The 18,718-nt window shown below is 37.9% G+C and overlaps 1 protein-coding gene across 1 annotated transcript in view; it reads right to left on the bottom strand.

Annotated features, from left to right (window-relative positions):
• The window catches only part of LOC149081173 (androgen-induced gene 1 protein-like), a 50,839-nt gene extending 39,254 nt beyond the window's left edge, over positions 1-11,585 (bottom strand). The window contains exons 1-2 of the mRNA XM_089237956.1: positions 11,501-11,585; positions 4,254-4,410 (exon numbers count right to left, since the gene is read on the bottom strand). Coding sequence (XP_089094082.1) covers positions 4,254-4,382 — 129 coding nt within the window. The 5' untranslated portion in view covers positions 4,383-4,410; positions 11,501-11,585. The remainder of the gene's footprint in view (positions 1-4,253; positions 4,411-11,500) is intronic.
• Between the last annotated feature and the right edge of the window lie 7,133 nt (positions 11,586-18,718).

The raw sequence follows: 18,718 nt of genomic DNA, 5'->3' as shown, positions 1-18,718 counted from the left end.
TGCAAAGCGCACTACTGCACAGGAATTGGCAGAGTCATGATGAAGGGGGTTTGATGGATTATAACTATCCATTGGAACCCCGTTTCACCAATTACGGTTTTCGGTTTTCGGTACAGAACTGTTTTCTTCTTCAATGCACATACATTTAAATATTCTGTATCACTTGCATTTCTTTAAAAGTTGTGCAATTCAGCCCTGTTGGTTTAATTTTCTTGCTTTCAAACTCTTTAATATTGTGGTCTACAAACTTCAATATACCCATCTTCTTGACGAGAAGAGAGACGGGGACAGAGAATATTCTCCCAAAGGACTACTATTACAAATTACTAGAGAATATTATCAAAAATAATTATTCTCAAGTTATTTATAGAGATTGATTATTATAATACATGTTACTACATATATTCTTGATAATATTCTCTGAAAAGATTTCGGTAACTGAAGAATATTCTCATCGAGGAGAATATTCTAGAATATTCTCTGGAAGGACTATTATTAACATCAGAATAATTCTTATTATTTTCTATAAGAATATTCCCCAGTAATTTATGAAAGTAGTTCTTCCAGAGAATATTCTCAAGGATATTATATGTAACTATGTTATACATAACAGGAGAATATTCTCATCAAGAACTTATAAGAATATTCTCAAGTTACTTATATAATAGTAGTCCAGTAATGCCAGAGAATATTCTCCAAAAGATTATTCTCGAGAATTTTACATCTCTAAAAAGAATCATCTAATTTCATTTTGAAATTAGATGATTCTTCATTTGCAATCGACCATTAATAATATTGTTCATAATACATAGACATTTTTCAGTAGTCCCTCTTTATATTACTTATTCTGGTTTTCTTAATTCTGAAAAATGCCTGTATAATTTTGAAATCAAATGATTCTTTCCAAGTTACACTGTATAAGTATTTATTGACAAACACGGGGGGGGGGGGTTCCTAACACCCCCCTCAAGTCGAGATTATAGTGTTATTTTTGCAGGAAAAAAAACATAAAAACCCCCTTTAGAAGAAAAAAAATTGAAACTCCCCCTTGAGAAAATTTTGCGTACGTCTATCTATGAACATACAAATACAAATACAAATACAAATACAACGCCACAACAGGCAAAATGCCCAACGAGGTGGCTGATAAAAAGATGCCCATAAAAATATGGTTGTCATATGTTTCAAAAATACAGCAACCCAATTAAAAATGCAATTAACACAAATTACAAACAATATATACACATGATAAAATATTATACAATGCCCATAAAGAATACTTATGGTTGTCTTATTCTAAGAATGGATAGCTTACCTATTAACTTGATACATTGATTGGTAATTTTTATTTACGTTGCGAAAAACTGAATATAAAAATTTCTTATATGGACATTTTTATTTTGGAGAATCTCTCAAGACCTGGCAGTTTATTCGTGCAGCCCCCCCACAGGGGGTAGTGACCAACACTTTGGGAGCCACTGATTTGAACTATCTTATTTTTGTCAGGCCCATACATTAATGCGGCATGGGGGAGGATCTCACACAAAATTTATTGGGGAAGCTCAAATAGCCTTAGCCCCAAGGTTCTGGCACCTATGATTCTAGTCCAGGATGACCCTTACCTTTCTTTTACACTGCAAGTTCACTATAGAGGGGCCCACCAAAGATCACAGCCCAGCAGGAAGGGAGGGAGATTTATAAATTTAAATAACAAAAAAAAAAAAAAAAAAACTAACAAACATTGATAATATCTTGGAAAATTTATCATCTAGTTTGATAGCAACAATGCTTACCTTTTCTATAAACAGCGTCATCAATTTTGTTTCAACTGGCACTTCATGTTTTACATCTTTACATTTGAATAACTAATGTAATTAGTTTAAAAACAGCACTAAATTCGAGAATACCTCAGCATTGTATCCACAAAAAATATACAGATAAATCCCACTGTAATGGACTCCAAGGGATTGAAGAAATCACTTTGTCATAAAGGAATTTCTGATTTTACAAATTTTAACATTCGTTAAAAGAATTCGTTGTAGTAGAATTTGATTCAAAAGGAAAAATTTCTTACTTACGTTCTAGATAATAAAAAAGAATGTGATTAAATTTCAGAAATAACTCAAACCAACTCAAATCAATTAGGCATTGAAAAATGGGACTCGACTGTATTTCCTAGCTGTGAATATTGTGTTTGAAAAACTGTTTTTTTTGTAGCAACACTTCACAGATCATATAGAACGGATTCGCATAGGAATTCATTAGTTGCAAAAGAGAAGTGGACTTTGAGGGCAACTTAATGGCCAATGTAATGGGGAAAAAAAGCCAAAATTGAATTTGGGTAAAGAAAAAATAGATTTCCTGGTTGAGGGGGAAAAAGTGTGCAGATTTGAGAGGTCCTACTGAATCAACATTTGAGCATTATTTATATGCACTACAATTTCGGGGGGGGGGGGCAGGGGGATGGGGTAAGTAGCAGAGTTAGAATAAAACTTTTTGAAAAAAAAGTTTTTCACCATAAGCATCATGGCGGACAGGCAAAGAAATACAGTACGAGGGAAAGAAGCTTCACTGAATTAAAGCTTATCAAGAGCTATCTGAAGTCCATTTCGGCACAAGACAAAGTAATTAAGAGTAGATAATCACCAACGAACAAGGCAAATGAAAAAAAAAAATTGAAAATGCATTTCCATACACAGTGGCTGCAGTCTTCAAAGGGAAAAATATTTAAACACTAATTACGCTGAGCGTGATTTTCCTCTGAAGACGACACCCACTGTGTGTGGAAAATGCATTTGGAATTTTGTATTTTTTATATATTTGTCTTATTCGTTGGTGATTTCTTAATAATTTTCGTATATAGTCAATGCTTGTTTTCATGAACCAGTACGGACAGGAAAAAAATTATACGGACACTGCTAAAACCTATGTGTAGCACCCATTTTGGTGGACACATTTCAGACAATGGAGAAGAAAAACACTAAAATTTGTGAAGCACCACTTTTTCACCCACTGTTCTAAAATTGAACTATTTTTATTGCACTTTTTTCTTCTTCCCCCCGATTCATTTACCAAGTTGCAAATGAAATACGCACACCAAAATGGGCATTACACAGGTTTGAGTAGTGTCAGTTTTACTATATAACCACCCTGCAGTTAATAAAATCAAAACTTCGTAATTGTGAAAAAAGTTTAAAGTATATTAGAGAGATTTACATATTGGGCAAAAAAAAGCCATCTAAGGAACAGATATTTTCTAGATATTATGCTGAGGTTAACATGGAATAAAAGGATCTCTGCTGGGGAATCTGGTCTCTGCTGGGACTCGAACCCAGACCAGATGACTTTTCTTTCCAAGTTCATCTCAGCATAATATCCAGAAAATATCTGTTTCTTTGAATAGTATATTGTTTCGGACCAGGACATTAATTCGTAAAAACATGCAGTTTGTGAATTGGAGGTTCATAAAATCAAGTGTCGACTGTATTATCTATTGAAATTGACATAGCGCTTTCATTGGAACATGGAGGCATAACCAAAGATTTCACTTCCGCTAAATAATTATTTAATAATACAATTAATAGCTGAGATTCCGTAAATGAAGTTGGGGCAAGTTTGGCGATTCTTTCCTGCCAATAGATTATCTTGGCACATTTTGGCTTTTTCATTTTTATTGGCAACAAGAATGTTTTTCAAGCCAACATGCTATCCTTATCTATATAAGCACCTCATTTTTAATTCTTATCACCAGGGTCATAGGTCTTGTTATCATGAATTTTTCATGAATTCTAATCCAAATGTAATGGTTCAATGAATTCTGTGGTCAATGCTTTCTTTGATGGTTCCAGAATTCCTCCTTGAAATATTTTCGCTATTGTTTTTGCATTCCTCATGAAATTATCCATAACCTATAGCAGCCATCTTGAAATTTTATTACGTTGAAGTTGTTTGGCGAGCAAAAACATTCTGTGTTGCTAAGGGAGAGGAGGGGGTTCCAAAGCCTTGCCAAAATTGGAAATCGCTAGTTCGCCGTTACCCTGCTTATGGAATCTTAGCTCTAATTTGTAGATGAATTGAAATTGAAAAGTTTACGGTTAGTAAGACTACAAAAAAAATTTAGCTTTAATTTTTTTATGTGGGGGGAAGGAAGAAATTAAGAAAAATGAAAACCAACAAAAGATGAAACAACGTTTTCATTTTTAGTCGACATTAAATATAAGGCTAAATACAGAATGTGGATAAAAGAATCATACCATGTCCCACACTGTGAGTTTTCCCAGTTGCTCCCAAAGAGGATTAAAAGTAAATCTTATGTCTGCGGCAAAATATATGCAGCAAGCTGACAAGTGAAAAACCAGTATCAACCAGGTCCTGATATCCATCTGGAGGAACACCAGCCACGCTGTTTTTCTGAAAGAGAAAGAAGATTAATGAACGAGCATTTGGGAAGGATTCAATACGATAGGTTGAAATTATACAGTGGATACCATTTATTAGAGTCATGGATAATGTTATCACTTCCACAAAGTACAGAACTGACCATGGGCCACTTAAGTGATGCAGGAATGCGCTGCGGGTCAATAAAGTGATCTGGAAATTTTTCGGAGGCTGCTTAAATGATCTGTAAATGTGTTGCAGACCATTTAGTTGAAGTTAGAATGTGCCACGGACCACTTAATCAAATAGAGAGAAATGATGTCACTCTTCGCAGTTCATAAAAAGTACAAAAGCCTGGATAACCAAGCGGAGATCGAGATGTAGTTTGGAAAGAAAATTCACATTCCTCTGTGGGGAATCAAACTAACAATCTCTCACTGTCTGGGCGAGTGTTGTAACCATTGAACTACAGAGGACAGACATTTTCCTTCCTTAGAGCATATGTATGAATGCTGAACGGGACTGTGTATGGACAGCATCCTAGCTCAGCTAATAGCTCTTATGACGTTAGCCCACAGATGGCTACAAATAGAGAGAAACTATGTCACTCTCCACTGTTCATACAAAGTATGAAAGCCTGGATAACCAAGCGGAGATCGAGATCGTAAGAGCTATTGGTTGAGCTAGGAGGCAGTCCATGCACAGTCCCGTTCAGCATTCATACATATGCTCTAAGGAAGTCTGTCCTCTGTAGTTCAATGGTTAGAACACTCGCCCAGACAGTGAGAGATTAGTGGTTAGATTCGCCAAAGAGGAATGTGAATTTTCTTTCCGAACTACATCTCGAACTCTGCTTGGTTATCCAGGCTTTCATACATTGCACTTAATCAAAGCCTGAATGCTTCTTGGGCCACTTAAGTAATCTGTAACAGCACTCCATATCACTTAATTGATATGTAAATGGATCACGGATCACCATAGTGATCTGGGAATGTGTTGCAGGCTACTTCAAGTGATGTGTAACTGCGCAGCAAGAGCACTTGATCTGGAAATGTGCCATTTAGTTCCTTTATAAAAAATTTGTTTTGAGGTCGTAGGTCACATCAAATGATTCAGAGGGCTAAATTTGGTCCCCGGACCATGAGTTTAGCATATATGTCCTAAGACGTTTAACAGTTGTGAAACTTTCGCCTACCTGATATCCAATAAATGTGTGATAAATAAATTAATTCATCGGGTGCATTAGACCCATGGCCCCCACATGGGGGGGGGGGGGGCTGACAGGGCTCCAGCCCTTGGGCCCGGGAGTCCGGGGGGCCTGTGGAAAGATCTTTTTGATTTTTTTTCTTTCAGATACATCCCATAGGAAAATAGACAGGACTCTTTAATATCAATCATATCAATTTGTACGCGTATGGACGGATATCTTGAACTACATACCTTAGATCTCATTGAAATTTTTTTAACTATACACATGTACAAGTAAACGAAACCCCCCCCCCCCCCGGGCTCTCATGGCAGTCGTTCCCCTAGGAAGGAAGAAAAGACATTGTGATGGTCATGGCTACTGAGACGTCAAGGACACCAGCATTTTGTGTGTCCTCAGAGCTATAGCCACTAGAATAAGGGAGGCCACTAGAATAATCCTTATCTAGTCGTCGAACATGTGTAGGGACCTACAGGGCTACCACGTGAGCCCTGCTGTTTCAGTTCGTAGAAGGCCATAATGTCTCGATAGAATGAAAATTGGAGTAAACAGACGTCGTATTCCACAATGAAATTGCCTCTGGGTGCCGATAAAGCACATGAACTCCCCCCCCCCCTTCAACATCCTGGAACAGGAGCCCATAGGCTGCGCTCTTCAGTGGACCCCCTCTATAGTGAACTAATAGTGTGGAAAAAAAAGACAAAAATGGGCCAGGCCCCAGGCCTGAAGCTCCGCCAGCCCCACTCTCGTGGGCTGGTTACGATACTGAGACAGCTTTGCTGCAAGCTTTTGTATACAGTGGATTTCGCATTACTTTTTCCTCCTTGGGTCCTGCGACTCTCTGGTGCCAACTCTTATTACTGATACTCATCGAGATTTCTCGTTTAAAGCGTTTTCCCACAAAAAGTATTGTACGAAATGACAGTAATGACGTGTGTACTAAATCACGTGATTTTACTCACGGCCCCTCTAGTAACCCCCTCCCTCTCCCAGTCCGAACAAATCAAGGGGTTTTTTCATTGCTTCTGAAAAAAAAGGTGACATTCCGCATCAGCCTTTTCTATTCACTGTACTGTCTTGAGGACACATCTCCCCTCAAAACTTCTATTCACAGACATATTGTGACACAGAAAAATATTTACGGTTCGCGTCTGCAAAAATACAGTTGTTCGAAATATTTTAGTAAAATAGTTGAACGAGTTTGCGTACATAAAGGATTAATTTTTTTTCCCACATAGATGAATCCTACGGTTCTAGCCCAAAAGAACGGTAAGCAAAGCTAAAAATTTGAATTTTTGTTAAATTTTTATTTTGAGCATTAAGAGTTAACTATAATAAATCTGTGTCAGAAGAGTTTGGCCCTGCATCGAGGCCAGTTGCGATATTTGTTGAATTGTGTTTCATAAAGTTTAAAAACGATTATTTTTAATAGGGCATATCTACAAATTACAGAGTAACCTCGTTCATACGTCACTCAGTTATACGACTTTCATGTTTATACAACGTTTAACTTGGGTAGCAATTGTGGTAACAATACATTTTATACAACAAATACATTTTAACGTTAAAATATTTCATTCATTTATTTAACGTAAAACCTCAATTATTCGACGTTTTAACTTCGACTAAAACTCTGAAACTTTTGAAAAAAGAAAAACTTAATTTATATCCATCAAATGCGCACAAAATTTTTGTATGTAGCGAAAAAGCGTTGCTGCAACAGTTCTTGCATATTGTCACCGCAAAAAACATAAATTTTAGGGTGATTGCTGATGTATATGAAAATTGCCAGTGAGATGGCTGATGACCATTTAGAGTGGACACTTAGGTGATTTGTTTATTGCCTCTTTCTGAGAATACGCAGATGTGGAGAGTCCCGAAGAAATGGGTTTCAATTGTTTTGACGGCCATATGACCTTTCAGAATTTTTTCTCTCCCTATGTTTTCAACGTTATCCCGAGAGGGTGAGAAAGTCTACTGTAAACATTTGGGGGGTACAGGTCTGCCGAAAATAGGTACACATGCACAGCAAGTTCTTTCAATCATTTCCTGTAGAACTTTCTTTCGATGTGGTGCTTTGCTTGCTCACAGGGCCATCTTAAGAGCATCATGGGCCTACGGGCCAATTGATTATTCTGAGGCCCAACCTAGAGAATTCTCGAAAATTTCAGTTACTTCCCATTTTTGTGAGGCCCCCGGGCTGTGCTCGGGTGGGTCCATGCGTTCAGACGGCACTGCTTGCTGACTGTGATTCGGGGTTCGTAATGTCGGAAAAACAAAAAACGCTCTTTCTAAAAAAACTAGAAATTCTGGAAGAATTCAACAAGAATTTTAAATTGATAACGAAAGTTCATCTTGCAAACAGGCTCGTCATTTAGGGGGGGGGGCAACGGCCCCCCCGGCTTTAGAAAATACACTAAAAATGGTATATATATATACAAATATATATATATACATACATTGAGTACATGTGTTTTCCCCCCTGGAAAAATTTTGCCCCCCCCCCGGAAAAAGTTGAAATAACGGCCCTGCTTGCAAACCAGTTGAATATGTTCGTTTCAACTTTTTGAAACAATTATAAAGTAGAGAAACAATCAAAGAGCAAGCTCCTGATTGAAAATCATCTACTGCCAAAAAAAAAGTCCAAGATGGGGAAATTTTTGCAAGTTGAGGAGATTTTGTTGTACCCAATGTCGTGTCCCAAAGGTGATGTTGTGCTAAATTTTATTTCTTTAAATGATTTGAAATGTGATTTAATTTCCTCTCAAGTATGAAATGATTTTTAGAACAGAATTGGAATGCAATTAAACACATAAAATTTTATAACATTTTATATGTATGAGGGGGGGGGGGGAATAATTTTTTAAAAAGGCAGTTATTCACTTCGACTTATACATAAAACGTTTTATAAAACGTTTTGACTCGGCCTTTTGAACGTCGTATAAACGACTGTAACAGAATTGTAAAGTTGCTCAGTTGAATAGATGAAGTGAACATAAATATTTGAATTATTTCAGTTCACACACACACAATTTTTCAGGCCGGTGCTTCAACCAAGGCCAATGAAAATAGTTTTCAGTACTATTACTTTAACTCTTTAATTCACTAAATTTATTTATTTTTTTTGCACGCCTGTAGTAAATCGCCTGGCATAACGGAATCGCTTCGTTTTATCAAAAAAATCATTGCATGGAATAACTTCACGTTAGAGCAGGGCGTCTCAAACTTTTTCCACCTGAGGCGCCCTTATCCCCTATTCAATGCTTATCCGCGAGCTCCACCGGCTCTCCAGAGCTGTTTAGCAAAGAATATTTTCGAAAACCTCACGCCATGACAAAGGTTGGAGGCGCACAGTTTGAGAACCCGTGCGTTATAGGAATAATCTTTGATATTCTAAATTGAAGTTAAACGTTTGAATAGAAATTTTGTTTTGTGTAAAACACGTTTCAAACTGGTTCGTCATGTGTAGAGATTCTACAGTAGTTTCATTTGGTGTAGTATGAGTATACTTGCTTGCTTGGTGAACAACGAAACTATAGAGATGCGGTGGATATCTTATCTGAGAGAAACTAAGGATAAATTTGATACTGTGCATATATATCTATATATAATTGATTTTCTGTCTGTGTGTATGTTCTCTATACAAATCCACAATTTTAGATCGATCGTTGCCAATATTTGGATATATACCAAACAGGGCCCGGATTGAACGATAGGCTACTTTAAAAGTTTGTCAGAGAAGGGCAGATACCCGAAATGGACGAAAAATCGTCGGGCAACAATGGTTTCTGGGCCTCAACTATCACTTTCGGAATGTTTACTTTGATTACCGTGGTTTCCTAGTAATGCGTTTTACACGTGCCTTTACAATGGCTTGTCGCTTCTTTAATCCTGCCAGTATTATATATATATATATATTCCTTTGTAATGGTTTGTCACTTTTCCAATCCTCCCAATAAATGAAGAAAACACGGGTAGCGCCGGGTATTGTAGCTAGTATTATGCATGATAAAACTGCAGTGAAATCTCCATATAATGATATTCTGCGGACGAAGAAAAATACCATAATAGAAGTATTATCGTTAATCGAGAGACTTTGACATTGAACACTAGACATAAGGGCCACAATTAAATGCTTGATCAGCTAAGGTAAGCACATATATTGACATTCCCCCCTTCCCCTGTAATTTTGAAGAAGAGGCTATAAAAGGTGAATTTTGCGCACTCTTCTGGTCCTGGGCAAGATACCTGCTTGTCCCCTCCCCCAGTAGCGGCCCTGCCGACCATGGATCACGATCACCATTGGCGTATGCAAAGGGGTTTAGGGTTCTAACCCCCCCCCCCCCAGAGCCGAGATTATAGGGAAAATTATTATAAAATTATTGCAGGAAAAAAGAACGTAACCCCACCCACCCTCGTGAAAATGACAATATGCCTATGGCAATCACAAGTTTCTATGGGAAAACCATATCGCCTAACCAATTCGTTCTTTTAACTGGCTCATAGGGGAGCTCTATTGTATTGCGTAAAATTATATACAAATCACATAACCATATCTCGAAATGTGATAATATTTATCACACACACACAATTATATTTTATTATTTAGTTTAAATATACAGTGAAACCTCGATATAACAATATTCTACGGACCAAAAAAAAATATTGTGGTAGAGAGATTAAAGAGGTAACATTATCCTCACGTGTGATCAAATTTATGCTATTGTCATTTTTTCTATATCGGCATTGTTAATATTATCGGAAAATATGCTATTATGTATTTATTCGTTACAAAAAATTGTAATTGATTAGTTTATTTATAAAATTCACTTAGATGTGTATTGTCCCTGTACAGAAGCTTACCACATAGTGCTTTTGTGTGTCGTACACATAGTGCAGCAATACAAATAACGTTATCTTTCGGTGATCATTTAGTACAAAATATTGATGTCATCAGACGTCTTCAAAAGAACGAGAACAAGTGGCGAAGTTAAAATTAAATTCAAAACGATTTTAAACAAAATATAAAAAATATTGTTGTAGCGATTTCAAAATTCTCCTAAAAATATCGGGTTATAGAGGCGTTTATCATAGTAGATCATGTCGTTGTGTACCGAGAGTTTAACATTAAACCAGGCAATTCCAAACAAGATTTGAAAAAAAATATCATTGTAGATGTATTTATTATCGATTATCGTTGTAGCGATGTTTTGCTGCATATACAAATGCCGTATCATATGCAGGATTTCCTCATGGGGGGGGGGGGCATTCAACATTTTCTTCTTCCCGAAAGGAGTTTCTTTTTTTTTTTACTGAAAAAATACATCATAATCTTTTCCCAAGGGAAGTGCACACAATTTTTCGGGGGGGGGGGACAGGGGGCCCGGCACTAGCATGTGGGGGCCATGATTAGACCCAATCAATGAAAAATGCGTGCCCTGTTATTGGAATAATCACGATCGAGCTAGCGCCACACCTTGTTCAGAATTGGTGTGAAAAAATGCAGTTTACCCCTCGGAAATCGGCTCGCGTTCGCAACTCACAAGTTGCAACACCATTCACGACGAAAAAGAATTCGAGAAAGCCAATTTGAAAACTAATAATGAAAAATCAATTCAATTAAAAGTTTTACAATCATTTTTCATCATTGGACACATATGAGCCCCCCCCCCACATCATAGAACCGGTAGTGAATTTATGGTGTAATAAATCAAAAATAATATTATTTATCCCGGGGGGGGGGAGCCTAGCAGCCTTACCCTCGGGGAGGGGGATGATTGGACACTATATCTTTGATGAATTAAAAAAAAAAAAAAAAAAGATCTCCCTCTACACCTAATAGAATAAATATTAATAATCAGAGTCGATTTTAACATTGAAAGAAAGTTTTTTGAGTTTAAGATCTCTTCCACTCACCAACTGCTCCAACCACGAGTAATTTTTGCCGATTAATTTCCGATACGTAAACAAATCAAGTCCCCGCCCCTAAACTATATCTTTTACGGTAGGCAGTGATTTGAGGTCTTTTTACCTAAAGGGGAAAAAAGAAAAGGAACAAAAAAAAAAAAAACCGAGTTATATCACAGGGTTATGTTGACCATATTTTTTTCGAGATAAATATGGGTGATCGAAATCGCAAATGTGTATGTTCTCTTATTGTTGCTCCGACAAACCAGACACGACCCAGGCTCTGTCCCTCCCGGGATATAAGCCTTTTACCCATGCAGGTTGGGTCGCGCTGGGCAAGAGTCAGGGGCGCCGGGCCGAGGCGCCCTCAACCCTCTATCCAAGACTACAGTCGCAAGCACAAGGCCCGGTCCTCAGGGGGCCCCACGATAAGCAGCCCCCCCCCCCGGGCAGCCACCCAGCCACCAGGAGGGGCCCACAAACCCGATCAACAGCCCGGAGCACCCCCACCCAAACCCCCGAGACCCAACCCCAAAAACCCCTGGATTTTTATTACAGAAAAAATATACAATTGCCCCCGTGGGGCGCGGTGTCTTTATTGTGTATTCTGTCAGTTTTCGAAATCCGAGGACTCCTCCTCTGTAGACAGTGCCCTGCAGTATCTTGCTCTCCCCGACCGAGGCGGCTTTCCATCAGGGATGAACCTCTTCTCGTCTGTTGTGATCCGCTCCATCAGCTTTCCAATTTTTTCTTTTCGGTCGGTTCTTTTTAGTAACTCAGCTCTCCAAAGGGCCAAGTTTTCTTGAGAAGGCTTTCCAAAGTGAAATTTGGTGGTCAATGGGCATTCAGTGGCATAGTGCAGTGGTGTTCCCACCATTCTGTATCTGCAGGCGTCTGTACCCCGAAGGTGAAATCGCTTGAGGTATGTAGGGAATGGCCAAGGGCGTAAAGTTATTGAAAATGTTGGGGGGGCTCAAGCCCCATACAATGGAACCTCGTTTATTCGTCGCGTCGTATAAACGAGGTTTTTAAGCACGTCGCCGAACAGTCGGGTCAAAGCGTCGTATAAATGCAAAAATCGTATAACTGAAACGTTATCTCTATCTTACTCTTCCGCAAAAATTTCCCTAAGAAAACTAAAAATTATTGTAATTCAAAACCATATTTCATGAAATTGAAATCAAGAAAAAAAAATTATATTACAAAAAAAATTACTCGAAATACAGCACTAAGATTGATATAACATTGCTGTTTCATAAACCTCAAGCACTCTTATGATGTTCCTTTCAAGATTTGAAATACAAAAATGCGTTATTTATAAACTTAAACAAAAAATTCGTCTGTGTTGTTCGATTTCTATATTCAAGAAAAAAGTCAATAAAGCATCGAGTTTAGCTCTTTTGAAAAAAAATCAGTTCTGTTTTAAAGAACTGTTTTGCGTGCATCTACGGTCAACAATCAACCTCCGTTAGCAGTCAGTTCATTTCGGAACTTGCAACAGATATTGTTGAAGCCACCTCCATTCCGTGGTCACATCCGCAGGAACACTTTGAAAATTATTATAATTTTTTTCAAGGACTTTTAAAGACTTGAAAATGAACTTTTTCTCGAAAGATTTTCAAGGAGGGTACGAACCCTGTCCCTATATATCAGGGCTTGACAAATCTCGGGCTCCAGGTCACCATGGCGACTAGAAAATCGGTATCGGCACCAAACATTCTCTGCATGTGATTGCTAGAGTGGAATCATAGGATGACGAAAACAGTGTGGCTTTCAACATGGGAGGGGAGGGGGGTCTCCGTAAGTCCTGAAACAATCTAAAAAACATCATTTCGGACCGTTTTTCTTCAGCAAAAACCATGCATGGCTCTTCAGGAATATGGCTGTTTCCTACATAGTTTTTGATTTGTCAAGATCGGCTATATTCAAATGACATCAAAACAGGAATCATTCAATGTTTTAAAACAGTATTGAAATTTATACTCGATGAAAAATTCAAAAAGCATGGTCATATAGGCTTATGCAGCCAGAGCCGCTATCCTATAAAATGTTTGACAAATGATTTTACTTCATGTTCATTTCCTTTTCGCTTTAGAGGTGGGGGGGGGGGGTGAAGAGGACAAAATCACTGAAAATATTACGATTTGATATTTTGGTTTTTTGTTGGTCGACATTTCTTCGAGCAGAAATACTTAATTTCGTTTCATTTGTGTTCAATAATGTGCATTTCAATATAGTACAGGAGTACCGTATTTGATTTGCAAAAAATTCAATATAAACAAACAAAACAAAAATATTAAAATACATACATACTGAGCTTTCACGTATTAATAATGAGAAAATTATTATTGCGTAATTAATGACAAAAGTTCGGTGTAGATAATATCGGATATGGTGATAATCTCATTATGAAATCAATGATGCAATAATTTTATTGCATCAATTAAAAAAATGTGAAGGAAGAGCAACTTTTTTGCGCATTAACCCTATATAGTCCCGTTGATTTTTCAATAGACATGGTAAATGGTCAAAAAACACAAACAGGTTTTTTGGTATTTCAGAAAGTACATCCTTTAGTGTCATTTCAGTACAAGGTACAGCTATATAAGTACAATAATTTTTATCTATCTAGAAAAAGCTGATTCCTTGTTGGTGTCGTATTTGAGAGCTGTCCCAATTTTACATGCTCTGAGATTTATATTATAGCACCAAATTGAGGGAAATGGAAATAAAATTCAAGGACGAAACTATTCAACTTTGCTGAGCAAAATTCTATCTGTTTATAGATAACATTAAAATTAAGGCAGACTATATTTTACCCTTAATTAATTATTTTAGCTAGTTAAATCCAGTATAATTAATTAAATTGCTGTTAACATATGCTAACAGTGCCAATTTGCATCGGTTTCTGGAAAAAAAATAATTTTCAATACGTTTTATGGAGGAGAACCATAGAGGGTATAAAAACATTGGTTTCGATTTTATTTGGCCAACATAGGTGATCAGTTGCTATTAATATCAAACCAAAAAATTTGGGTGTCATAAGATGTTTTTTTTACACAAATTATTTTCGACTTATTTTGTTCCTTGTTATTAGAGACCACTGTTTAAGCAAAACAAATTTGAATAATCCAACTCGCAGTTTTCCAAACTTTTTGTTTCATCGTCCTCCTCTTCAGAATTTGTTTTTTTCTCAATCCCCCCCCCCCCCGGACCTTTCCATGCCCCCAAGGGGCGATATTGCCCATTATAGGATACTCTGATCTAACTGATCATAACTTCAATAACAATCTCTGTTCCCATTCTTCTAATCACTATCACCGAATATTATTACCAAAATCTCTTGTGTTGTCTGATCAATAATTTCATGGTCGGTTTTCTTTCACCTTTCGTAGTTTTGTAATTTCTGAACTCCGGATAATCCACGCTCGGATAATCGAGGTTCTACTGTACTTTAGATTTCTTTAGCAATCTTGTTCCAAACAATGTTTGTCGTAAAAGCTTTTGGCCTCAAGAATATCTGTATAAACATTTTATGCAATCGCAAAATTCCCAAAAAATTAGAGAAACTGCTAATGAGGTTGTACTTACCAAGATTATTGTTGCTCTGCTACAAATTGGGCTTTGATGATGATTCCTTCATCATGAAGGATGAGTAAGGATGCAACGATCGATCAGCGTTGACTTGAAAATTTGTAACATGAACACTCAACGATGACACTTGGATTCAAAAACAACTGGATGTTTCTTCCTCTTCTTATATGCTATAGTTAATATGACAATCCTGTTTTCGGTATTGTCAACTCTGTACAGAAAAATTTCTCACGTCTTCGTGCGCAACCATTTGTCGGCAATTACCTTTTGTAACTACTATAATTCTGCTGGTCAAATGGTAATTTGACCAGCCGAATTCATCTTTTGTGACCATTTCGGATGTCTTTTATTCTTCGTTCTTTTCTCATGGTTAGTACATCTGGACAACATAAAAATGTAACACTGTGCTAGCTTCCTGAAGGAGGGACACATAGATGTGTGTTACTTAAACACCTATAAACACATGATTCAGTTAGATGGCGGTATCCATGACTGAAAATTTCGGGAAAGTTCTCACGCTTCCTCAGGGAAAAATTTCCAATACATCTGGCTGCCCATTCGTGTGCGTCTTTGTTCGGAATTCGCCTATATATATGTGTGTGTTTGTGTATGCTCCGCCTCGCTTCAGGGCAGTTGTATTCTAGAAAGGCTACTAAATTTCTACAGTGGAACAAAAATAGTCAAAGCGCCGCTGACAAGAAAACTACAACATCGATCTCGTTATTGCTATCATATAATACATTGCTACCTCCAGAGGGGTGTACAAACAATGAGGAAGGAGATCGTACAGGAAGCGATATAGACCGGTCAACCAGTTCCCAAGTTAACAAGTGAGGGGGGAGTTGGGGTGTATTCTGTTGAACAGTTTTCTCCTTTTTTTTTTCTTAACTCATAATGGGTATCTGTCACAGGCATAGTACAGAAGTGCATTCAAGAGGATTCACTGATGGCATTTTCTACTTCTGTCGCCAGCCGATCTACAGAGACAGTAAACAATCCTCAGCTAAAATCCTAAGAAAAAATAAATTAGTGATTGCTCTTTTCTGATGCCCGTGTCAGAAGTACGGGTTTTGTTGTCCTCAATGGTTAATGCTGATTGCGACCCAACGCTTTTCTTTGATCTTGTCCCAAAGCGATTTGCCTTGTCCTATCTACCCGCGAAAGCTGGTTGTCTGGAATAACTACTATATGGTCATACAGGCCCCCTAACTAGGCTGGGGCAACCGGGGCATTGCACCAGGGCCACATGCCTAATTGGGCGCCACAAAATAATGTACATTTATTTTGCATAATAATAATCCTTTCCAAGGGCCCCCAGAAAAAGTGTGCCCTGGGGCTCCCGAAAAGGCACGCTATGGTCCTGTGTTCATAGAAAAAGAATTTTCTCGCTAAACATGGAAAGAAAACCTATAATTTTTTTCTTTGTTGAATTAATTTTCAATTTGAAATCTTATAAACGGATGACCGACCGAGAGAGAGGCTTGAAAAGATCTCTCGACCAAAGATCTCGTTGTAAAGTCATAACTATTATCATCAGACATACATTGCACTATAAACATGCCCCCTCCCCCCCCGCTCAACGGTGGGACTAACCAACACCTTCTAGAGCAAGCTGCTTTAGAAGGTATTGGACTAACAGGGCTCCAGTGCGGGGGGACGATTCTTCCCCTATCATTTTTTGTTTTTCACACGAAAAATTCACTGTATCCACCAAAGGCCCTGATGCAGGATAGGGGATGCCTATAACATCTCTTTTATAGTCCTTGCCAACAAAATTAGTGAAATGGGATTACTCGTTATCAAGTTATCGCAGCTTCCGGTCATTTTTATTTGGTCCCCGAGGACTGACTATTTATGATTTATTGAATTTTAAATAGATACATTTTGCGGCACTTACATACCGATATTGTGCATGCATTTCACTATTTATAAAGGGGTGGCCAACCTGCTTCCTTAGGTAATTGAAGATTAATTTTTACTTTTTAAATTGAAGAAATTCTTTTCAATTTGTGAGCGATATTTTTCTTATGAATGAATGAGTCTTGTAGCAAACTTGTAGGCTATCTCCCTCCCCCCCCCCCCACCGATAATGTGTAGTAGGCCATCTTTGCAATGACCTAATTAATAACTTTTTATTGAATTAGTTTTAGTTTCGTTTCTCATCTTCGAAATTCCCAACCAGATGGGGAGCAAAGCCGCTTGAAAGATAATCTTAATGCAGCTTTGATGGGGAGAAAACGTTGAGGGGGCGGGGATATCACATACCTCATTGGCGTTGCTGTCACTGCCTTTTCAGTCACCTCATCAATAAAAATTATACAGTTTGTACAATTTTTGTTGATACACATGCACAATTTAGATTAGGATGTTCAGTTTTCCTACTCAAAAATTCAAAAAAAAATTCTAATTTTCTTTCCTAAATGAGCATTCTTACGAAAACGAAGAGCCAGTCAAATTATATTAGTGGAGGGTGCAAATCTGTTCCACAAAACAAGGGTTATGGTGTTGACTACACTCTTTAGGAAGACGTTGGCTGAGGTGTTGGGCAACATTTAAAATTTCCATGAGTGCTGCGAACGTAAATAGTTCAGGAATCCCTTAGTTATAAAGATAATATTTTGTATTAATTGTTAAAATGTAGTGGTGACTTAACGAATGGGCCAAAAAAGCCCGGTCGAGGGGTTGGTCTTGGACCTTTGAAAAATTATCATTTATTTTTCATTTCCTTTTTTAAAATCAATATTATAATTCACTTGTTGTTTATTTGATTCTATGTTCTACCCCCCCCCCCCTAGTCAAATTTTGTTGTAAAGGGGCTTGAAAAATGTTTCGGCATCGGTCCTCAAGATCTGTTATGAATGTGCTTTTTTTCCCCAATATTTTTCAAAAAAACATTGGGGGGGGGGCCTAAAAGTTATTGGTCCTCCCGCATATACGGGACTCAAGCGTGTACGAAGGAGAGGGAGAATGCATTGCACAATGGTTTTTTTCAGTAATTACCTCTAGGTTCTGGCACCTATTCTTTATAGAGTGCAATTTATTTCGGTTTCAATATCATTGCTTCCCAATGTTCAACCTCCCCCCCACCATGCATCTTTGGGCTTATTTTCATGTCGGCGCCATGGCCGTCCTCCGGTCGCAGTGAACAAAAGAAGAGACACTCAGTTTTTGCCACAGGCAAAGAAGAAAGAGCCCCCTCAACACCTCAAAGAATCTTCCTCTCAGCCGTGCCTTCTGGCAGTAAGGATTGGAACCGATGGAGGGTGCGATTGGGGATTGAACGGCAGGGAAGAAATGAGATAAACGTATTGTCATGGAACAAGAAAGCCAAAGACCATCCAGATTTTTTAAAAGAACTAAAATTTTGAGCAGATTGTTTCCATTAACTAATTCATAATTAGGACAACTTTTGGTTAAAAAAAAAATTTTCATCATTGCAAAATGAATAAGCCATATTCATACGAATTTTTGGGGGGGCTGAGCCGCGTCTTCAAAAATGTTGGGGGGGCTCGGGCCCATGGGCCATATAGAAGTTTACGCCTATGGGAATGGCCCGTGTTCTGTGAAGAACAAGATCATTGCTCTTGACCACCCCTGATCCTGGAGCCTCACCCTCGGAAGTACCTGATGAAT

This window comes from Pholcus phalangioides, unplaced genomic scaffold (genome assembly GCF_987345545.1).
Source record: "Pholcus phalangioides strain wild (caught in Gottingen) unplaced genomic scaffold, Ppha-v1.0 ptg000010l_1, whole genome shotgun sequence".
Lineage (NCBI taxonomy): Eukaryota > Metazoa > Arthropoda > Arachnida > Araneae > Pholcidae > Pholcus > Pholcus phalangioides.
This window is presented reverse-complemented; position numbering and strand designations above follow the sequence as displayed.